This window comes from Pan paniscus, chromosome 19 (genome assembly GCF_029289425.2).
Source record: "Pan paniscus chromosome 19, NHGRI_mPanPan1-v2.0_pri, whole genome shotgun sequence".
NCBI lineage: Eukaryota > Metazoa > Chordata > Mammalia > Primates > Hominidae > Pan > Pan paniscus.
Genome location: NC_073268.2, coordinates 56,510,819 through 56,533,850, shown reverse-complemented (window position 1 = coordinate 56,533,850; position 23,032 = coordinate 56,510,819). Strand labels below are relative to the sequence as shown.

Sequence of the window (23,032 nt, the reverse complement as noted above, 5' to 3'; positions counted from 1 at the left end):
ATGCTCTCATGGAGCCCATATTCTAGCGTGAAATAGACAACAGTAAATATGTGATATAGGCTGAGAGTGGTGGCTCACGCCTATAATCCCAGCACTTTGGGAAGTTAAGGCAGGAAGAATGCCTGAGGCCAGGAGTTCAAGACCGGCTTGGGCCACATAGTAAGACCTCATCTCTACAAAAAAATTAAAAAATTAGCTAGTCATGGTGGCGTACACCTGTAATCCCAGCTATTGGGAGGCTGAGGCAAGAGAATCACTTGAGCCCAAGAGGTCAAGGCTTGCACTGAGCTGTGTTCATGCTGGTACACTTCAGCGCTGGGTAACAGAGTGAGACCCTGTCTCAAAAAAACAAAAGAAGTGATATATCAGGTGGTGATCAGTGCAGTGACTAAACGACAAAACTGGGAAAGAAGTGGGTGAGGAGGTATTATAGAAAAAAGTGATATCTGAACAGAGGACTCAAGGAAATGAGAGAATGAGCCGTGGGCACATGGTGGGGAAGAGCATCCCAGGTAGAGGGATTAGAAAGCACAAAGGCTCCTGAAGTCGGGGTTGGTTTGCCCAGGAACAGCAAAGAGGACAGTGTGGTTGGAGCAGAGGGGGCCAACAAAAAAGCAGCTGGCAGAAAGTTCACAGAGGTACAAAGGTCAGTTCATGCAGAGCCTCATAAATTGCAGTAAGGCCTTGGGTCTTTATTTTTACTGAGATGGGAAAGTATTACAGAATTTGGACTAGAGAAGAAACATGATTTGATTCACATTTTGGAAGAATTACTCGGGCTGCTGTGGAAGAAAAAACAGAATGGACCTTGTCTCTACACAAAATAAAAAAGTACATTAGTCAGGTGTGGTGGTACACGCCTATGGTCCCAGATACTTGGGGGGATGAGGTGGGAAAATCGCTTGAGCCTGGGAGTTTGAGGCTGCAGTGAGCCACAATCGAGCCACTGCACTCCAGCCTAGGTGACACAGCGAGACCTCATCTCTAAAAATAAATAAAAAGAATGGAACAAAAAGAAGCAAGAGACTAATCAAAAAACTATTGCAATGAGGGCTCCTCAGAAGCAGGGTAGGAGCAATGGAGACAAGGATCCAATTCTAAAGAGACTAAAGAAAACCTAATTTATTGATATAGTGAAAGACCAGAGGGAAAAGCAGCTTGTGGTAGTAGAGACACAAGAGTTTGCTTTGGCTGTTAACAATAAGATGGCTCTTAGGCATCCAAATGGAAATACTGTAGGTGATCAAATATATGAGCCTGGAGTTCACATGAGAGTTCAAGTCTCCAAAAAACAAACAAACAAACAAACACAGACAAGCAAATAATTCAGAAGAGTACCTCACATGTAGTAAGGTTTTAATATATGGCAGCCATGGCCAGGCGCGGTGGCTCATGCCTGTAATCCCAGCACTTTGGAAGGCCAAGGCAGGCGGAACACCTGAGGTCAGGAGTTCGAGACCAGCCTGACCAACGTAGCGAAACCCCATCTCTACTAAAAGTACAAAAATTAGCTGGGCGTGGTGGCAAGCGCCTATAATCCCAGCTACTCGGGAGGCTGAGGCAGGGGAATTGCTTGAACCCGGGAAGCAGAGGTTACAGTGAGCTGAGATTGCAACACTGCACTCCAGCCTGGGCAACAAGCGCGAGACTCCATCTCTAAAACAAACAAACAAACCAACAAACAAAAACGGCAGCCATTATCATTACAGAAAGATCCTACCAAAGCACTGAAAAGCTAACAAAAAGCCCAACTTAACCTTCATTTCTGTTTATATAGTGGTAGAAAGCCCCAAATCCAAGGGCAAACTAACAAGGCATTTATCTTCAAAATATTAGAAGACATGTTAGTGGTTATACAGCAGATGATATCATTTGACATAAGCACTTTTCCAATTTTCTTCTTCCAAGCCACAAAAGAGTAGGAAGGTTTCCAAGGCATAATGTTTCACCAAGCAGTAGCCAAACATGAGTATCTTTTTTTTCCCTAAAAATACAAAAAAAACCTTAAAGAATGATGTAGAAAAAGAGAACAAGAGCAAATCCAAATTTTGGTGAAGTTTGCTCTGATTTAATTCTTCTAATCGTGAAAGATACTCAAACAGTCAGATGTGTTTTAGGAAAACAGATAGAGGAACCCTCCCTTCAGCAGCTGCCTTCATTCTTCAATTGGCAAGAGACTTGCCACACAATAAACAGTGCATCTGTGCTGTCTCATTAAGATTAGGAATAAGTATGAGATCACAGGTCACATGAGCTGCATTTATGTTCTCTTCTTGACACTTTCCAAATGAAGCTAAGTCAACAGGAAGAGAGAGCCTACAATTCTACTGGGAAAATCATTTCCTCTTAATAGGAAACTCTTCTAGATGATTGAGCAGATGTGATGGTGCCACCCTACACTTGATCAGACATATATATATATATATATATATATATATATATATATATATATATATATATATATTTTTTTTTTTGAGACAAAGTCTCGCTCTGTCGCCCAGGCTGGAGTGCAGTGGCGTGATCTCAGCTCACTGCAAGCTCCGCCTCCCAGGTTCACACCATTCTCCTGCCTCAGCCTCCCGAGTAGCTGGGACTACAGGCGCCCGCCACCATGCCCGGCTAACTTTTTTTTGTATTTTTAGTAGAGACGGGGTTTCACCGTGTTAGCCAGGATGGTCTCGATCTCCTGACATCGTGTTCCGCCCTCCTGGGCCTCCCAAAGTGCTGGGGTTACAGGCATGAGCCATTGTGCCCGGTCCAGATAGACGTATTAATACCAGACTTGGGCTTTGTTATGGACTGCATTGTGCCCCTCCCCACCAAAATTCTTCTGTTGGAGTCCTACCCCCCAATGTAACTGTATTTGAAGACGAGGCCTTTAAGGAGATGACTAAGGTTAAATGAGATTATAACAGTGGGCTCTAATCCAGTAGGAGTTGTCTTCATATGAGGAAGAGACACCAGGAGTGCGCACACCCAAAGGAAAGGCCATGTAAGGACAAAGTAACGAGGCGGTTAGCCATCTGCAAGCCACAAAGACAGCCCTCATCAGAAAGCAACTGTGCCAGCACCTTGACCTTGCACGTACAGCCTCCAGAACCGTGAGAAAATTAATTTCAGTTGCTGCAGCCACCCAATCTGTGGTATTTTGTTATGGCAGCCCAAGGAGGTTTATTAACCTCCAGGCTTCATTAACAGTTATAACCCCAGGGAATACTAGCCACCAGAAACAAACCCATTAAAACCAAGAGACTCTGACAACCTCTCTAGAAGTGCCATTAACACACCAAACTACCTTCCCTGTTTGCAGCACTCTTACCCTACCCTCGGGTGAGACTTCTCTAATACTCTCTCTACTCTTGTAAAGATGACCTCATTTTTCACAAACCCTCCCAAAAACAAGTTTAAGGTTAGGGGTTGTTCAAAGCCAAAACCCATTTCAATACAAGTTTAAGTTTAAAAGACAACAAGAATAATCTATAGGAAAAAAAAAACCATGAAATCTAATATTACTAAACCTGGAGGATGTACAACTTTTAAAGCTTATACAAAATAAAGACCCTACACAGAAAAGAGATACAACTCTAATTACACAAAGTTTAAACAAAAGTAATTGAAAACAAAAAGAAAATGATGGAAAAAATTATCTGCATATACAAAACATGAACATGTTTAATATATAATATATGAAGAGCTACTAAAAGCATTATAAAAATCCCATCAGAAGCAGTCAATTTCCAAAAAAAAATCCACAGAAACTTTAATCAGAGTGTAAACTGAAATAAATTAGGTATCTTTTTTCTTACCAAAAAAATCAAGAAAACATTTACCTTTCCATGAACTTGTCATTAGTTTAAATGACAAAGATACATTATTTCTTAAATTTCCTTAAGTTTCGTGGTTTTTTTTTTTCTATTGGTGCTTCTAAGGTCACTAATTCTTTTTATGTAAAAACATTACTACAGTACATATAAATCTCTGTAAAAATATGAAAATAAATCAAACTTAAGCCAATAAAATAAAGAGAAATGTAACCAACTATACTAACTGAAGAAATAAATGTGGCAATGACACAGACACACAGGTATTTTATTGATGTTGGCACTTGATGTCTGAAGCAGGACTGCCATTTCCAAGATCTTCTGGACCATCCTAGGTGCTACATAAATATTTGTTGATTAAATGAATAAAAACATTATGTTCAAGTTTGAAGTCTCCACACCATGAAAACACTGGCACACTGTTTCCTCAATGAAGCAACTCCTACACAGTCAAATGACTAAAAATTATTTATTCTGGATAGCAGATGTCACAACTAAATTTAAAATTTTGAGATACCTTCGCTGTCTTCTGGATTTTCTTCTTCATTGGAGGCTTCAATATCTTCATCCTCCTGAGCAGAAACAGTGGAAGCGACACTTTCACATTGAGACACATCTCGCTCTTCACGAGGTTTTCGTGAAGTCTAAAGGAGGAAAGAGTATTATTTGATTTAAATAACTAAAAAGAAAAAAAAATTCATTTCGGAAATAATGTAGAACATTGATAAGCACACACACACACCAGACAAGGAGGTCACATGTTTGACAATAGTTCTGGTTAAAGTGCAGATAAATACCTCTCCATAATCACTAACTGGCCAAATTTTGTGTAGATGGCTCGCCTTTATCAAACTAAGCAAAAGTTACATCTGATCCACTTTTGGAATTACTCACCACTATACATGTACAAATAGCCAAAAATCACATACCTCCATGCTTTTTACTCACTCCAGATAATGTTATCTAATAAAAACAATATATATATTTATTTTCTAAAGATAATATATACCTTGAAATGTGGAAGACATAACACTACAAAAATCACTGCTCATTATTCCAACAGTAAGAGATTCTAAATATACCGGTACATTTCCTTTCAATCTTTCAGAGGCATATACATGAATATAAATATTTATGTATACATGTAAACACAACCAGGAAAGCCCTATGTAATTACATATTCACTTTTTTAACATAATGTAGCCATGAGCAGAACATATCACTGTTACAAATTCTTCCTAATTATTGTTATTAATGATCCCATGAAAACATTATGTTGACATAATACTGACATATATTATGTTGACATATAATTAAAATTTTCCTATTTTAAGGCATTTTGGTAATTTTCAATTTTTGGTATAAATAATGCTGCAAGAAACTTCCTTCACTAGCATTAAGAATCACGCAATTTTATAAGCAACAACTCATCATTGATATTACTACTGAATTTCTTTTTACCACTCAATTTATTTTTCTTTTTTTCTTTTTTGAGACAGAATCTTGCTCTGTCACCCAGGCTGGAGTGCAGTGGCAGGATCTCAGCTCACTGGAACCTCCACCTCCTGGGTTCAAGCAATTCTCTGCCTCAGCCTCCCGAATAGTTGGAATTACAAGCACCCGCCACCAGGCCCAGCTAATTTTCATGTTTTTAGTAGAGACGGGGTTTCACCATCTTGGCCAGGCTGGTCTTGAACTCCTGACCTCGTGATCCACCCGCTTTGGCCTCCCAAAGTGCTGGGATTACAGGCGTGAGCCACCGCACCCAGCCAATACCACTAAATTTCTTTTACTATAAAAAAGCACAAATTCAGCTAAGCATAGGAGCTCATGTCTATAATCCCAGCACTTTGGGAGACTGAGGTGGGAGGATCACTTGAACTCAGGAGTTTGAGATTAGCCTGCGCAACAAAAGTCAGACACCTGTCCCTACAAAAAATAAAAAAATTAGCTGTGTGTGCTGGTGCTCTCCTGTAGTCCCAGTTACACAGTAGACTGAGCCAGGGAGATCGCTTGAGCCCAAAAGGCTGAATCTGCAGTGAGCTGTGATCATGCCACTGCACTCCAGGCTGGGTGACAGTGAGACTCGTTCAAAAAAAAAACAAAAAACAAAAAAACAAAAATTTTTTTAAATTCCTTTTTAAAAAAAATTGTATGCTCCCTTCTGCAAAGTATGTTTATGCAAAATTGCTCATTCTTCTACTGAGGTCGCATATACATAAGAGTACATGTGTACACATTTAACTATAAGACGTTAGCTATTTACATTATATTTATAACTTCATGTTACTAAATAGAAGGCTTAATATCTTCTGTTTGCAGACCCAGGGTTCTGGAAGTCCCAGCCCTGATGGTCCTCTGTCTTGTGCCCCTTACAGAGCCTATGTTTCACCTCAATGAGCTGTCAGCCTCTCCCAGTGAGACTCCTCAGAAGAGGAAAATATACTACTGCCCTGTTAAAAATTACCCGTACGTCTACTCAACATTCTCATGCGGATGATATTTAGGATCCAACCTAAAATATTAATTAACTCAAGAGAAACAATCATTTTCTAATATCAGAGTCACAGAATTAGTTGCAATTCTCAAGGCTAATATTTCTAAGTTCATAGCAGGAATGCAAGAGAATCCCAGAGACACACTGGTTACACTTTCTAAAAAGCTTTCAGAAGATTCTGTAAATTTTCAAGGATAATAACTACTTTTAATTTATTTGTTTGTTTTTGAATATGAGGTGTTGCTGTGTTGCCCAGACTGGTCTGGAACATCTGGCCTCATGCAATCCAGGTGTGACCTACCATGCCCAGCAGATAAGTTATTATATGGATTTTTCCAGAGCCCAGTGTATGTCCCTCTCTCACCACTATCAACCCATTCTGTTTGGTCCTTTCACTAGTAACTAGAGAAGAGACAACTTTTTACCCTACTACAACATCCCTCTGTTCACATGCAATAATCCACTACGTTGCCAAGCATTTTCTTCAATATATGATAGTATTCACTAATTCTTAATGTAAAGTCAAATATATAGAAACACAGGCCAGGCGCAGTGGCTCATGGCCAGACCCAGTGGCTCAGACCTGTAATCCCAGCACATTGGGAGGCCAAGGCAGGCAGATAACTTGAGGCCAGGAATTCAAGACCAGCCTGGCCAACATGGTGAAACCCCGTCTCTACTAAAAATACAAAAATTAGTCAGGCATGGTGGTGTGTGCCTGTAATCCCAGCCACTTGGGACGCTGAGGCAGGAGTATCGCTTGAGCCCAGGAGGCAGAGGTTGCAGTGAGCCGAGATCAAGCCACTGCACTCCAGCCTTGGTGACAGAGCGAAACTCCATCTCAAAAAATAAAATTAAATAAAAATTAAAATTAAAAAAAAAAAAAAGAAGACATTCTGCCAGGAAAACTGCCTTTGGGGTCCAACTGCAACTCTTACCAGAATCTCCAATCAACCAGCCTACTCCATTAGACACTGGACTCATCAACCCTCCACAATCACAGGAGCCAGTTCCTTAAATCTCAATCTTTCTTTCTATATATATGCATACACACATCCTGTTAACTGTGTTTCTCAGGAGGACCATGACTAATATAACATACATTTATTTATTTATTTTTATTTTTATTTTTCAGACGGAGTCTTGCACTGTCACCCAGGCTGGAGTGCAGTGGCGCCATCTCGGCTCACTGCAAGCTCCGGCTCCCGGGTTCACGCCATTCTCCTGCCTCCCCCTCCCGAGTAGCTGGGACTACAGGTGCCCGCCACCATGCCCGGCTAATTTTTTGTACTTTTAGTAGAGAAGGGGTTTCACCATGTTAGCCAGGATGGTCTCAATCTCCTGACCTAATGATCCACCCACCTTAATGTCCCAAAGTGCTGAGATTACAGGCGTGAGTCCCCACACCCAGCCAACATTTATATTTTAAATACATATCTGACTCATTTTTTACTTCACTTTTTCTCAAAACATTTTGGATGTTACCTCCTGAAGTCAAGTCTTTATCTTGTCAGTAGACTTTTTCATGTTTTGGTTGCTACAGCATATTTTTAACTCTCACATTCTTATTATTAACCTAAAGGCCGCTTTGTATACACACTTTTAAATCAGTCAATGTTATACTTTGTATACTCTTAATAAATTCAAATCTTATTAGCTTTACTATCACACTTTAATAATTCTCAAATTTTTTGGTCTAAGGATGCAACACTCTTAAAAAGTATTAAAGGCCGCAGAGAACTTTTCTTTTTTTTCTTTTGAGACGGAGTCTCACTCTGTCACCCGGCTGGAGTACAGTGGCGCGATCTCAGCTCACTGCAACCTCTGCCTCCCAGGTTCAAGTGATTCTACTGGCCTCCTGAGTAGCTGGGATTAAAGGTGCACACCATCACACCCAGCTAATTTTTGTATTTTTAGTAGAGACAGGGTTTCACCACGTTGGCCAGGATGGTCTTGATCTCTTGAACTCGTGATCTGCCCGCCTCGGCCTCCCAGCGTGCTCGGATTAAAGGCGTGAGCCACTGCACCTGGCCAAAGAGCTTTTCTTTATGGGAGAAATATAGACAGCCAGATAGACACTTACTATATCAGAAACTAAAACTAAGAAAACTTCAAAATTTTAAATTATTAAAAACAATATAAACTCATAAATTATTATTTATTTATTTTGAGATGGAATCTCGCTCTGTCGCCTAGGCTGGAGTGCAGTGGTGCGATCTTGGCTCACTGCAAGCTCTGCCTCCTGGGTTCACGCCATTCTCCTGCCTCAGCCTCCCCAATGGCTGGGACTACAGGCACCCAACACCATGGCCGGCTAACATTTTTTTCTGTATTTTTAGTAGAGACGGGGTTTCACCATGTTAGCCAGGATGGTCTCGATCTCCTGACCTTGTGTTCTGCCCTCCTCAGCCTCCCAAAGTGCTGGGATTACAGGCATAAGCCACCGCGCGTGGCCAAGAATTTATTTTTTTAATGAAAAGTAACCACTTTCCAAAAAAAAAAAAAAAATGACTTACTAAAACAGTGGCACAACCTTCCCTTTTTGGAAATCTCTTCCATGTCTGATCTAACAGAGACAGCACAATTCTCAAGGTGCTTCCACATATGATCTAATCTGTGGATTACATTAAGTAATCTAATGTTTTGGTTGAAGTATAAGAAAACAATGTAGCCTCACACAGATATGTCGTTGGAAAAGGGAAGAATATTTTAACAGATTTTTCAGATACTTATGAATATTATTTTTTGATACTGTACCAAAACTCACCAAGTGTCACTTCTTATTTGTTAGTTACAATATGAAATCTTATACCATATCAAGGAACCCTTTATACTCTGTTAAAATCTGTAATCTGGCCAGGCGCGGTGGCTCATGCCTGTAATCCCAGTACTTTGGAAGGCTGAGGCAGGCAGATCACTTGAGACCAGGAGCTGAAGACCAACCTGACCAACATGGTAAAACCCCATCTCTACTAAAAATACAAAAATTAGCTGGGCATAGTGGCTTGCGCCTGTAATCCCAGCTGCTAAAGAGGCTGAGGCAGGAGAATTGCTTGAACCTGGGAGGCGGAGGTTGCAGTAAGCCAAGATCATGCCACTGCACTCCAGCCTGGGCAACAGGGTGAGACTCCATCTCAAAAAAAAAGAAAAAAGAAAAAAATCTATAACCTATCTTACATTTGGTATATTAAAAAAACATTATCAATCTTTTATCAATGCATGATCCATTATGTATTAGTTCGTTTTCACGCTGCTGATAAAGACATACTTGAGACTGGGAAGTAAAAGAGGTTTAATGGACTTACAGTTCCACATGGCTGGGGAGGCCTCACAATCATGGCAAAAGGGAAGGAGGAGCAAGTAACGTCTTACATGATGGTGGCAGGCAAAAAAAAAAAAAAAAAAAAAAACTTGCGCAGGGGAACTCCTCTTTATAAAACCAGTAGATCTCCTAAGACTTATTCACTATCACAAAAATAGCATGAGAAAGACCTGCCCCATGATTCAATTATCTCCCACTGGGTCCCTCCCACAACACATGGGAACTGTGGGACCTACAATTCAAGATGAGATTTGGGTGGGGACACAGCCATACCATATCATTCTGCTGCTGGCCCCTCCCACATCTCATGTCTTCACATTTCAAAACCAATCATGCCTTCCCAACAGTCCTCCAAAGTCTTCACTAATTTCAGCATTAACCCAAAAGTCCATAGCCCAAAGTCTCATCTGAGACAAGGCAAGTCCCTTCCCCTATGAGCCTGTGAAAGCAGAAGCAAGTTAGTTACTTCCTAGATACAATGGGGGCACAGGTATTGGGTAAATACAGCTGTTCCAAATGGGAGAAATTGGCCAAACGAAAGGGGCTATAGGGCCTATCCAAGTCCAAAATCCAGCAGGGCAGTCAAACCTTAAAGCTCCAAAATGATCTCCTTTGACTCCATGTCTCACATCCAGGTCGTGCTGATGCAAGAGGTGGGTTCCCACGGTCTTGGGCAGCTCCAATCCTGTGGCTTTGCAGGGAACAGCCTCCTTCCTGGCTGCTTTCACAGGGTAGCGTTGAGTGTCTGCGTCTTTTCCAGGCACACAGTACAAACTGTAGGTGGATCTACCATTCTGGAGGATGGTGGCCCTCTTCTCACAGCTCCATTAGGCAGTGCACTAGTAGGGAGTCTGACCCCCCACTTCCCTTCTGCACTGCCCTAGCAGAGGTCCCCCTGTAGCAAACTTCTGCTTGAACATCCAGGCGTTTCCATACATCCTCTGAAATCTAGGCAGAGGTTCCCAAACCTCAATTCTTGACTTCTACGTACCCACAGGCTCAACACCGTATGGAAGCTGCAAAGGCTTGGGGCTTGCACCCTCTGAAGCCACGGCCCAAGCTGTACCTTGGCCCCTTTCATTATGGCTAGAGCTGCTGGGGTGCAGAGCACCAAGTCCCTGGGCTGCAAACAGCAAGGGGGTCCTGGGTCCAGGGCACAAAATCATTTTTTCCTCCTCAGCCTCCAGGCCTATGATGGAAAGGGCTGCCGTAAAGACCTCTGACACGCTGTGACGAAATTTTCCCCATTGTCTTGGAACTTAATATTCAGCTCCTCATTACTTATGCAAATTTCTGCAGCGGGCTTGAATTCCTCTTCAGAAAATGGGATTTTCTTTTCTATCACGTTGTTAGGCTGCAAATTTTCCAAACTTTTATGCTCTGCTTCCCTCATAAAACTGAATGCCTTTAACAGCACCCAAGTCACCTCTAGAATGCTTTGCTGCTTAGAAATGTCTTCTGCCAGATACCCTAAATTATCTCTCTCAAGTTCAAAGTTCTGCAAATCTCTAGGGCAGGGGCAAAATGCTGCCAGTCTCTTTGCTAAAACATAAGAAGAGTCACCTTTGCTCCAATTCCCAACAAGTTCCTCATTTCCATCTGAGATCACCTCAGCCTGGACCTTATTGTTCATATCACTATCAGCAGTTTTGTCAAAGCCATTCAACAAGTCTCTAGGAAGCTCCAAACATTTCCACATTTTCCTGTCTTCTTCTGAGCCCTCCAAACTGTTGCAACCTCTGCCTGTTACCCAGTTCCAAAGTCGCCTCCATATTTTCAGGTATCTTTTCAGCAACACCCTACTCTACCAGTACCAATTTATTGTATTAGTCCGTTTTCACGCTGCTTATAAAGACATACCCAAGACTGGGAAGAAAAAGAGGCTTAAAGGGCTTACAGTTCCACATGACTGGGGAAGCCTCACAATCATGGCAGAAAGCAAGGAGGAGCAAGTAACATCTTGCATGGATGGGGCAGGCAAAAAAAGAGAGCTTGTGCGGGGAAATTCCTCTTTATAAAACCATCAGATCTTGTGAGACTTATTCACTATCACGAGAATAGCATGAGAAAAAGGCCCGCCCCATGATTCAATTATCTCCCACTGAGTCCCTCCCATGACACATGGTAATTGTGGGAGTTACAATTAAAGATGAGACTTGGGTGGCAACAAAGCCAAATCATATCACATTATAACATCATGAAATGACCATTTGCAAAGTACTGAGTTAAAGCAAGTTTTTCAAATTTGGATACATTTCATCACACAGTAACAACTATCGCATTTGCTATTATTACCACTGATCTCATCAGAAAATCTGTAATGAGAAGGTGTGAATGAAGCTCATGGTTAGAGAAACATATTTTCCAAAATTCTCATTTTTTGCTTGAAAACTCAAAATTTTAAAGTGGCAACAAACACTATCAGTTATTTTATTTCAAAGACAGCCTCATTCACTAATTTTCAAGAAAATGTCTCCCAAAATCCCAGTCTGAAAACACAGTTTGTCTGTCATTCTTTCAATCTAAAATGACATTCCATGAAAAAGGGGAGGCTGGTGCAACTTAGAACTCGAACAATTGCCAAAGTGCTTTTCCCTGAGAGAACCATCATATTTTGGTATAGGGCAGAAGAACTTTATGTTTACTTCCCATTACATGACACGAAGTATAAAAAGACATACTCAATGGGTGAGATTTAATAAAATTAACTTTTACTGCATCATCAAGGACATTCTTAAGTGACATTTTAAGAAAAAACTGCAAATGCTCAGCGATGAAAAATACATTGAGTACTAGCACCGTTTGGTTCCCTGCCAAGATTTATGCTTAGGCATCAGCAATTTTATCTACCATAGCTTTGACACCATAAATGCAAATGTCATATACTGAAAAAAAGTAAATAACATTTGATTGATATTTTTATGAAAACAGTCTTGACCTCATGGAATCATCAAAAAGCTCTATGGTCTTTGACAACCACTACACTGGAACTTTCTTATTAGGGAATTTCCAACAATGTTATACTCTCTGGTTTTTAATATTTATACCATGGAATCTTCTCTCTGAAAAAATGTCTAATATACCAAATCAATTCACTCGATATTATCAACAGACCTCCAACTAAAGTTTTCAATTCAATCTCCAAAAAGTTTGTATTTTTCAAATCCAGCCTACAGTAATTCAAGAGTATTTAATTCCCTTTACTACAAATAGAAACTTCGGAGGAGGAAAGATAAGCTGGGGCAGGTCATGATGGGCCTTGTTTGGACTGTTAGGAATACAAATAGAAACTTTACTCCTTGAGCAATAAATAGAGAAACAGCTAGCCTATACTAAAAATTTAGCATACCTTTTACATATAAGTGCAGTAAACAAAAATATAAGATACAAAAAGGTTTCTCTTAAAACCAATCTCTGGAGCTCAGAAAAAAAAAAAAAAAAACATCAAGGCTAGATGCAGTGGCTCACACCTGTAATCCCAGCACTTTGGGAGGCTGAGACAGGTGGATCACCTGAGGTCTGGAGTTCGAGACCAGCCTGGCCAACATGGTGAAACACTGTCTCTACTAAAACTACAAAAATTAGCCAGGCATGGTGGCGGGCGCCTGTAGTCCCAGCTACTCGGGAGGCTGAGGCAGGAAATTGCTTGAATCCGGGAGGAGGAGTTTGCAGTGAGCCAAGATTGCACCGCTGCACTCTAGCCTGGGTGATAGAGTGAGACTCCATCTCAAACAACAACAACAACACTCTAAGTAAAAAACAGTAAGTAAAAGAGTCACGACCCCAATATACTCACTTTCTGTTTATGCTGCTGCAAGAGGTTGTCAAGATTGTGTCGCCTTTTATAGTTAAAATAGAAGTTTTTACATTGAGCTTCACTTTTCGTTCCCACCATTTTAGCAATTGCTGCCCAGTTACGACCATGTTCTACTAGACCTGCATTTTAAAAACAGACCAAATGTTAATTGAACAGTCACCTGATCAAGCAAACAAGAGAAATAATAAATTAACTTAATCACTGTATTCACAACCATTGACACTAGAAGTGTGCTTTCAATTACTTATCATATATACTTTGATACTTATAAAAATACTTATTGAAACAAAACTCATTTACAGTTCTATATTTTTCCCCCTCAAATTTAAAACATGCTCATTAACAGAAGGGCTAAACCTTGTCCTTCCTATGTATCTCTCACAGGGCTAGGACATTAGACACAATAGTAATAGCTCAAATACTTGCAAACTAAATGATTAGGTACATCTAGATCTCTGGACACAATATATCAAGCCAATAAGGTAATCATATATAAATGATAAACACAATTTAAAGACATATATATGACTCCACTTATAATCCATATTTGTCCTCAGTCAATTCACAATCAAGCAATGCCATCAGAAAAATACTAGCCAATTAAAAAAAATCCTATGGTAATACAATGCATTACAGAAACCTATGCAATTTAACACTTCTCTAATCAATATATATATGCACACACATAAACACACTCATACGTGCAAAGAATATGTATCTATGCATTTGTATACATATATAGGGGGTGATACAAAAAAATATGAAATGTGTCACTCAAATGTCAAGCTATTTACAATAATTTATCTTTACAACTGCAAGGTAAATATTTAACCACCAAAAAATTAGCTAATCTTTCTCAATATTACCAATTATTTATCCTATTAGAAATTTTAGTTCAATTTCAAATTATAGTACATTAACAAGCAACGACAGAAAAGCACAAGGTCCATAAAGTGCCAGAGTAAGAGGAAGGCCACAAAGCTATGAAAGTGGCAGAGACAGGACTCAAACCTTCGCTGGCCTGGTTACAAACTTCATGCTCTTTCCTCTGAATCACAGAGCAATCTGCTAGTGGTTTATAATTACATGACTTACCAAATGCAAACTGACAAAAGTATTTACCATCCTATCCTATTAAATACAACTTTTAGGTAACAGAAATATAGACTTTATATCAACATTCATTCCAAAACAATTTCAATAGCATAGAGTCATAATTATTCTAAAAAAGTGAAAACGACCTACTTGTTCTTTAATTAAATGACATTCAAAATAAAACTGCAGAGAGAATCTTAAATCCCTTAAAACTGGGCATCTTAAACAAGGCACACTGGGGGTACTTTATTGGGTACCATACTACCAGAAAAGAACTCTTAAAGCCACTTCTGAGTCCTCTTTGCCTTTTTGAAAGAAATTTTTTTCCAATTAAAACAATTAGTTCCATCTCACTCATTACTAATAACCCTAAAAAACAAAAAACCTGAGAAACCGGAACTACTACAATTTACCTTTTTTAGCAACTTCCATTTCTTCTTCTGTCCATCGAGAGGTCTCCACAGGCTCTGTAGAAACTAAAATAAAGACAGAATCCAATCAGGCAGAGAAAAACAAAGTTAAATCCTTTATTCAAACCAATCATATAATTATATCTCTTTATCTGACATAAAAGACTATGTAAAAGCATTTGGTGAAAGAAATTGCAGAAATAGGATAGTAACCTCTCCTCCACCGAACTAGAAGAAACAAGTCAACACTTCAATATTATGATCTTTTTCAGTGTTGTTAAAAGTTCTCTTCATGTCTACATTTTTAAACATTTTGTTTTTTTCTGGAGAAGTCCTACCTCACCCAGTAGCTTCCCACTTAGTGATCTCCACCTCTCCTCTCCTGCAGTGTCAAAGGAAGAAGCAACCCTCCTCCTTCCTGTCCAAGCACAATTCCCTCTCCTCTCCTCTGAGCCTCCATCTTGTCCTAACTCCTGGAGCCCCTTTAGTTCATCCCCGAGTGTCTGACATCCAGCGCGTAAAGATGGATCATGAACTGAATATGTTCTCTTTTGCTTCAGGAACAAAACAAAACAAAACAAAACAAAACCTGAGAACATCAGGCCTGATATGAGCTCCTGCCATATTCCCTTTCTCAATTTATAGTACCAGCATTCACCCAATCACTCAAGTTACCAATAGGCTCCTTAGACTGATAGACTAATTTTTGAATCTTGCCTCCCATTTACCACTCACATCCAATGACATGCATCAACTCTGAATCCATCCCCTCCTTGCTTGGGTCACTGCATACATGCTGGGCCCTCTGCCTCCAGCCTTTATTCTGTCTAAACTGACCTCCAAAATTGCTACCAGTTAACTTTCAAAGACACAAATCTAATCACAGCATTCCTCTATTTAAAAACCTCTGCAAGTTCCCCACTTCATAATCAAAGCAAAATACATTTCAAACAAGGCCCATCGTGACCTGCCCCAACCTATCTTTCCTCCTCCTATCTAGTTAGTGCCCCTGTCTCATTCTTGCCATTCCCTAAACTGCATTTTCTTTCATACTTCAGTAACAATGATACCTCTGAATCATTAACAGTGGTACTCTATCATTAATCTAGCCTTTTTATAAACTAATGAGACAATACTTAATGAGAGAGAGAAAGATGCTTTGACTATTAGATCCAGTATTCCCTTGCCTAAGAATTTATTCCATGACAAATAATTTAACATAAAATACTATGTGAATAAAGATTTTTTAATTACAGTGCTATATACATTGGTTTAAAAGCAGGGAAGAGGGCAGACAACCTAATCATTCAGCAATAAGAGAATGGTTAAAGAAGTCATGCCTCAATATTACACAGCCATTAAAAAATAAAAATGGTAATTATTAGAAATTAGAAAATATTTATGGCACACTAGCATAACAACTAAATAAAAAACAGCTATATTGGGGTGGCAAGACTGTGGGTGATGTTCTTTTTCAAAAAACTTTGACATTAAAGTTTAAAAAATTTAAAGACCACACTTCAGAATTATTTCTAGGTTGTCAATATTAAAAGTCCCTTCTACCCTATCCTAGCAGTGAAACAGAATCCCGAACAAAATTATGGCCTGTTTATGCCAATTGTTTCCACTCACTGGGTTCTGGTGGCGGTGGCAGAGGTGGTGGGGGCTCTTCAGTGGCCGCTGCGGCTGCAGCACTGGCAGCTGCAGCTTCGTTTGTCATGGACCTGGTGATCCGGCCCTTACGGCGGCCCTGACTGTTGGCAGTCTTTCGCCCCCGGGGTGTGGCTTGCTCTCTTTCCTCAGTTTCTTCTGCTGTACCATCTATCTTGTCCTTTTCCTTGGTATTTTCTCTGGACACAAAAGCAAATGAAAACTTGTGTGATTCCAAAGTATACATACATCAAAGAAGGTTTTAGTTTTGAGTATTATCTAAATAGAAATTGAATAAAACTACCTCGTCTCTCAGTTACTCAAAAAAAAAAAAAAAAAATTTATCAACAATTCTGCCATACCATAGTTTTTAAAAGTTTTGACCAGCTAAAATTAAGATATTTTATAAGACCTATTTTACATATTAATGGACTTAAAATTTAAACACATTTCAAACCAACTGATTTAGAAACCAGAACTACTCCATGAGAAAGTAACAAATGACAGCAGAAAAGCCCTAGACCTGCAATCCAGAGACAACAGCCTACACCAAAAGGCAGGAATTCTGGGGTTTTATTTGCCTTTAGTCTAGGTTGCCTCATGTATGAAATGAAGAAGCTAAAATAGATGATCTTCATGATAGATGCCTTTTCTATAGTAATAATCCACAATATTGTTTTATAGTAATAATCTACAATATTGTTTTATAAAACCAGACTCAATACTCTAAATCATGTCTGATACTAATTATGTACAAATTGGGCAGTAATGGTTAATGCTTAGGAAATGGCCTCTGGAGCCAGGCTGCCTGGGTTTGTACCACAGTTGTGATTTACTAGCCATGTGATGACCCTGGACAAGCTGCCTCGCCGCCATGGGCCTCAGTTTCCTCATCTGTACAATGAGAAAAAGTTTATTTCATGGGACTGTTGCCAGGACTGAAGGAGTTAAATAAAGTACCCAGAACAGTGCCTGGAACACAGTCAGCATCAAGTAACGGTTTGCTATTATTCAAGCTAAAACTCCCTCAGGATCTAAAGTGCTTACCATCGTCTCAGGCATGTAGAAACATGGTGGTTCCTATTAATAGCAACAGTACTACATGTAATACTGGAAGACCATTTTCTGTACTACTTACCTCCCATGGTTGTTATATTTAAGGAAACGTACTCAATGTACATTTTTGCAAATGAATGGATAGATGGCAATACTCAAAGACTCAATTATTCTTGCTTAATGGAAGATGCTTATTTTTTTCAAAAATAATTCTCTCCCCTTCAGTCCTAAATTGAAGTACGACATAGTCCTTTCCCTTTACTTACTTATTCCCTTATAAAGCAGGCTTCTATTATGAAGCCTCCTGTTAAAAGATGTTTTCTCAAAAGTCACCAATGACTTGCAAACTGCAAAATCAAATGACCTCTTCTCAATTTTCCCCGCAAGTCTTTCTGTTACAACTGACGCTGCAGTTAATTCTTCTTTTTATATCACTTGAAACTCAGCTTTGGAAATATCCCTGCTGCTACTCTGGCTTTCCTTCTGGGGACAGACCTTTCTCCTCTCATCCTTTCTTTTGGGTTTCTGTTTTTTGTCTTTGAGAAAGTGTCTCACTCCGTCACCCAGGCTGAAGAGCAGCGGCGCGAACACAGCTCACTGCAGCCTCAATCTCTTGGGCTCAGGTGAGCCTCCCACCTCAGCTTCTCGAGTAGCTGGGACTACAGACACATGCCAGCATACCTGGTTAATTTTTGTATTTTTTGCAGAGACAGGGTGTCACCATGTTGCTCAGGGTAGTCATGAATTCCTGTGCTAAAGCAATTCTCCCACCTTGGTTGGGATTACAGGAATGAGCCACTGTGCTGGGCTCCTCTCATCCCTTTCATACAGGGATTTCCCAAGGCTCTCCCCTAGAGCCTTAGAGCTATGTAAGGTTACCCATCCTCATAAGTTCTACTGGGAAGACTCCAATCTCTATCTTTGGACTCACACCCCAACTCCAAAGACTCAGGCTTGTCTTCCCAACTACCTGCTGGAACGGCCACCTGGATTTTCCATCAATAGAAACTGAACATATCCAAAATCATATTCATCCTCACCTCTGCTCCTTGCTCCACATCATTCTCTAATCATTTGTTGTTAACATTCCTACCATATTCATCATCATTCAGGTTTACAGATTTGATACCATCCTTTGCTGTCTCCCTCTTCCCACACTTCCTACATGTGATCTAATGCCAAGTTTTGGTTATTTCATCTCAGAAATGCCTCTCTCACTAATTTTACCATCTCTATTTCTACTACCACTACACTTACTCAACACCTTAGTACCCCAATCCTGGCCTTTCATACTGGCCTCCCTGATTCGTATCTCTAGTCTATTCATTCTATCTTGCCAATGAATCAACATTCTAGCAGGATAGCTTTGGCAATAAACCACTCCATCCATTCTAATCCCTTTCTAACTATTCCCAAACAGACACACAGCACAGCCTCCTGAATGAAGTCTACCATTTTTGGCTTTCATTAAAGCTCTACATAATTTAATTCCAATCCACCTTCCACTTCTCTTCTTGATGCACACTATGATAAGTCTAATGAAATCATTATCTTCCACTAGCTATTCATGTGATTCCCTCTACCCTACCCACATTAACCACTAGCATCTGCTAATGTCCTCCAAATTATCCACAGAGAAGTAGCCTCGACCTCTTCTTAATCTGCCAAAGCACTTAACTGGTCGTCTGTTGACTTCTTACTGCCAGGCTTTTATTTCTTAAAGTAATACTTGTACTTTACCTACTTTTCCCCTACTAAATCATGAACTACCTGGGAATAGTATACATCTTACGTATTTTCACATTCTCCCTAAGACCTAGCTCACATAGATAATAAATGAAAGCTTGTTAAATAGTTTAGAAATTTTAACAAAAAAATAAAATCAAGTTATGACAGAGTTCCATGTGAGAAGAACCACTGGCTACATGGCCCAAAAAATGTTTAACCCAAACTAAAAGAAAAAAATATATTCCCTTAGAGGTATCTTCCTAAGGTATAAAATTACAATGAGAGGAATATCTCTCTCTTTTAAAACCATGGCAAGTGACTAGCTACTTTAGCTTCCACAAAACTAGGTAAATCTTAAACAGTTCCACAAGGACTATAGATATAACATAATAAATATTAAAAAGGAACAAACTACTGATACATTCAACAACCTAAGTGAATCTCAAAGGCATTCATGCTAAGTAAAAGAAGCCATACATACTGTATGATTTCAATTTTTATGTAATTCTAGAGAAAGCAAAAAAGATACATGACGGCCAGAGGCTGGAAATGAGGAAAGACAAACTGACTGCAAAGGAGCATACGGGAACCGTTTGGGGTGATGGAAACATTCTACATCACAATTGTGATAATAGTTACACAAGTGCATATGCTTGTCAAAACACATCAATGTACACATTTCAAACTGGTGAATTTTGTTCCATGTAATTTACAAAGCTAGTTCTTGGGGAAAAAAACAACCAAACCAACTGTCATGCCCCCACTCCTACCACACCCCTGTACGTCCACAAAAGCATCAACAATAACTCCCTGAGTGGCAGAATCATAGGTTAATTTTCACTATATTTTTCTTTTCCTGTTTTTCTGTAATGTAATTTTATAACTAAGAAAACAGCAGTAACAACAACAAACAAACCCAAAACTCCATTTTATATGATGAAGTCAATAAAGCTGGAATCTAAAATATAAAAATGAACTCTTCCTGTCTTAGCATTTTTATACTATCTAATATATACTACCTGAGGCTCAAAGACAGAACCTGAGGAATCTTCCAAATCAAAAATTAAATTACATTCAATATATCCTGGAGGAAAGTATATATTACTATAACCCATCCCTTCTGAAAAGTAATAATAACTCATGACTTGCAAATAAATTCATTAAGTCAAAAATTACATTTACTGTAATATTCTATTCCTTAATCACATCAACTTAATCATGTAACTATTAGATGTTTCTAAAATTTCGGCCAGGCGTGGTGGCTCACGCCTGTAATCCCAACACTTTGGGAGGCTGAGGCAGGTGGACCACCTGAGGTCAGAAGTTCAAGATCAGCCTGGGCAACATGGTGAAACCCCATCTCTACTAAAAACACAAAATTAGCTGGGCGTGGTGACGCGTGCCTGTAATCCCACCTACTTGGGAGGCCAAGGCACAAGAATCACTTGAACTTGGGAGGCAGAGGTTGCAGTGAGCCAAGATTGCGCCACTGCACTCCAGCCTGGGCAACAGACTGAGGCTCTGTCTCGAAAATAAATAAATAAAATAAAATTTCAGCAGATTAAATTTCATTATTTAAAAATTACTAGGCTGGGCGCAGTGGCTCACGTCTATAATCCCAGCACTTTGGGAGGCCAAGGCAGATGGATCACGAGGTCAGGAGATGGAGACCATCCTGGCTAACGGTGAAACCCCATCTCTACTAAAAATACAAAAAATTAGCTGGGCATGGTGGCAGGTGCCTGTAGGCCCAGCTACTCGGGAGGCTGAGGCAGGAGAATGGCGTGAACCTGGGAAGCGGAGCTTGCAGTGAGCCGAGATCATGCCACTGCACTCCAGCCTGGGCAACAGAGCGAGACGCCATCACAAAAAAAAAAAAAAAAAAAAAAAAAAAACTATACTTTTGCAGCAACATGGATCAAACTAACGGCTATCATCTTAAGTGAAATAACTCAGAAACAGAAGGTCAACTATCACATGTTCTCACTTATAAGTGGGAGCTAAATAATGTGGACACATGGATATAGAGAGTGGAATAATAGACACTAGAGATTCAAACAGGTGAGAGGGTGTGAGGGGGTGGGTGAGGTATAATGGGTATAATGTACACTATTTGGGCGATGGTACACTAAAAGCACAGACTTCACTACTATGCAATATATCCATGTGACAACTGTACTCCCTATATCTACAAAAATAAAAATAAAATAAAAATAAACATTTAACTTATTATATAACTAATTATTTAACTCACTTGGAGTCTTCTTTTTCATCTTTTTCCTCTTCATCTTTCTTTTCTTCTTCTTTTTTTTCTGTTTTTTCTGCTTTATCCTCTTCTTTTTCTTCTACTTTTTCTTCTTGCGAGGGTCGAGCAATTTGCTGCTAGAATGAACCATCATTTGTAAAATTCAAAGGCAAACAGAAATAGCTCCTTATAGTGTGATAAATTATGTCTATCTAAAAAAATTTTAAATGATTGTTATTCATTTACAATGTAACTGGTGATCGTGTGTTAAAAACCAGTCTAGAGGTTTTTAATGTATTCTATATGTACTGCTTGAAGGGTCCTACACACAGACACAAATGCTCATAGCATTTGGACCCACGAGAAAGTGAAAATGTTAAGATTCTACTCGGAAATCTGGGGTTGGTTCCCTTTTTTGGCAACCTCCACATTTAATCTGTCACTCAAGCATTCCAATTCTACCTTAAAATTTGATAACCCATACATAATTTATCATGTTTTAGATACTTAATATGTTTCCAATTTTTTCATCACTATCTATAATGCTATAAGAAACATCTTCATGCATTTATACTTTTGAGCGAAAGTCTACTTAACGGAATATGTAAACAGCTATGGTCGTTACTAAGACTGAAGTAATTTGGAAAAATACTAAAGCTATAATAAGGTGAAAAGAAGTAAAATGCTTAAATATTTCTAAGCTAAGCAGTCACATTAGGAACCCTTTTATCTCTGATGTCTCATTTGCAAAACCTGTGACTCTAAAAGAAAAAAGTGAAACTAAGTGTGCAATGAATGCTACTACAGTAGTCCCCACCATATCAGGAGTTTCTCTTTCTGTGGTTTCAGTTACCTGGAGTCAACTGCAGTATGAAAATGGGTAAGTGTAGTACCGTACAGTATGATATTTGAAAAAAGACCACACTCATGTAACTTCTATTACAGTATATTGCTATAATAACTCTTTTATTATTTATTTGTTACTGTTAGTTCCTTACTGTGCCTAATATACAAATCAAAGTTTATCATAGGTGTGTGTGTATATATACGTGTATGTATACATACACGTATGTATGTGTATGTATACATACACGTATGTATGTGTATGTATACATACACGTATGTATGTGTATGTATACATACACATAAGTATATGTGTTTATATATGTGTATGTATAAACACATATACGTATGTGTATGTATACATACACATACGTATATGTGTATGGATATATACATATATGTGTATGGATATACGCATATATGTGTATATATGCGCATGTATATACACATATATGTGTATATATGCGCATGTATATACACATATGTGTATATATGCGCATGTATATACACATATGTGTATATATGCGCATGTATATATGTGTATATGT

General features: G+C 39.2%; 1 protein-coding gene across 23 annotated transcripts in view; it reads right to left on the bottom strand.

The window, feature by feature from the left end:
- Positions 1-23,032, bottom strand: part of NCOR1 (nuclear receptor corepressor 1) — a 187,594-nt gene that overhangs the window by 72,510 nt on the left and 92,052 nt on the right. For 12 of the 23 annotated variants that reach the window (XM_055101243.1, XM_055101239.2, XM_034943258.3 and 9 more), the window contains 5 exons: positions 21,651-21,778; positions 16,595-16,812; positions 14,966-15,028; positions 13,437-13,576; positions 4,339-4,465 (listed from right to left, as the gene is read on the bottom strand). In XM_055101243.1, coding sequence (XP_054957218.1) covers positions 4,339-4,465; positions 13,437-13,576; positions 14,966-15,028; positions 16,595-16,812; positions 21,651-21,778 — 676 coding nt within the window. The remainder of the gene's footprint in view (positions 1-4,338; positions 4,466-13,436; positions 13,577-14,965; positions 15,029-16,594; positions 16,813-21,650; positions 21,779-23,032) is intronic. The other 11 variants (XM_055101244.1, XM_055101240.1, XM_034943259.3 and 8 more) reach the window with 1 other exon arrangement.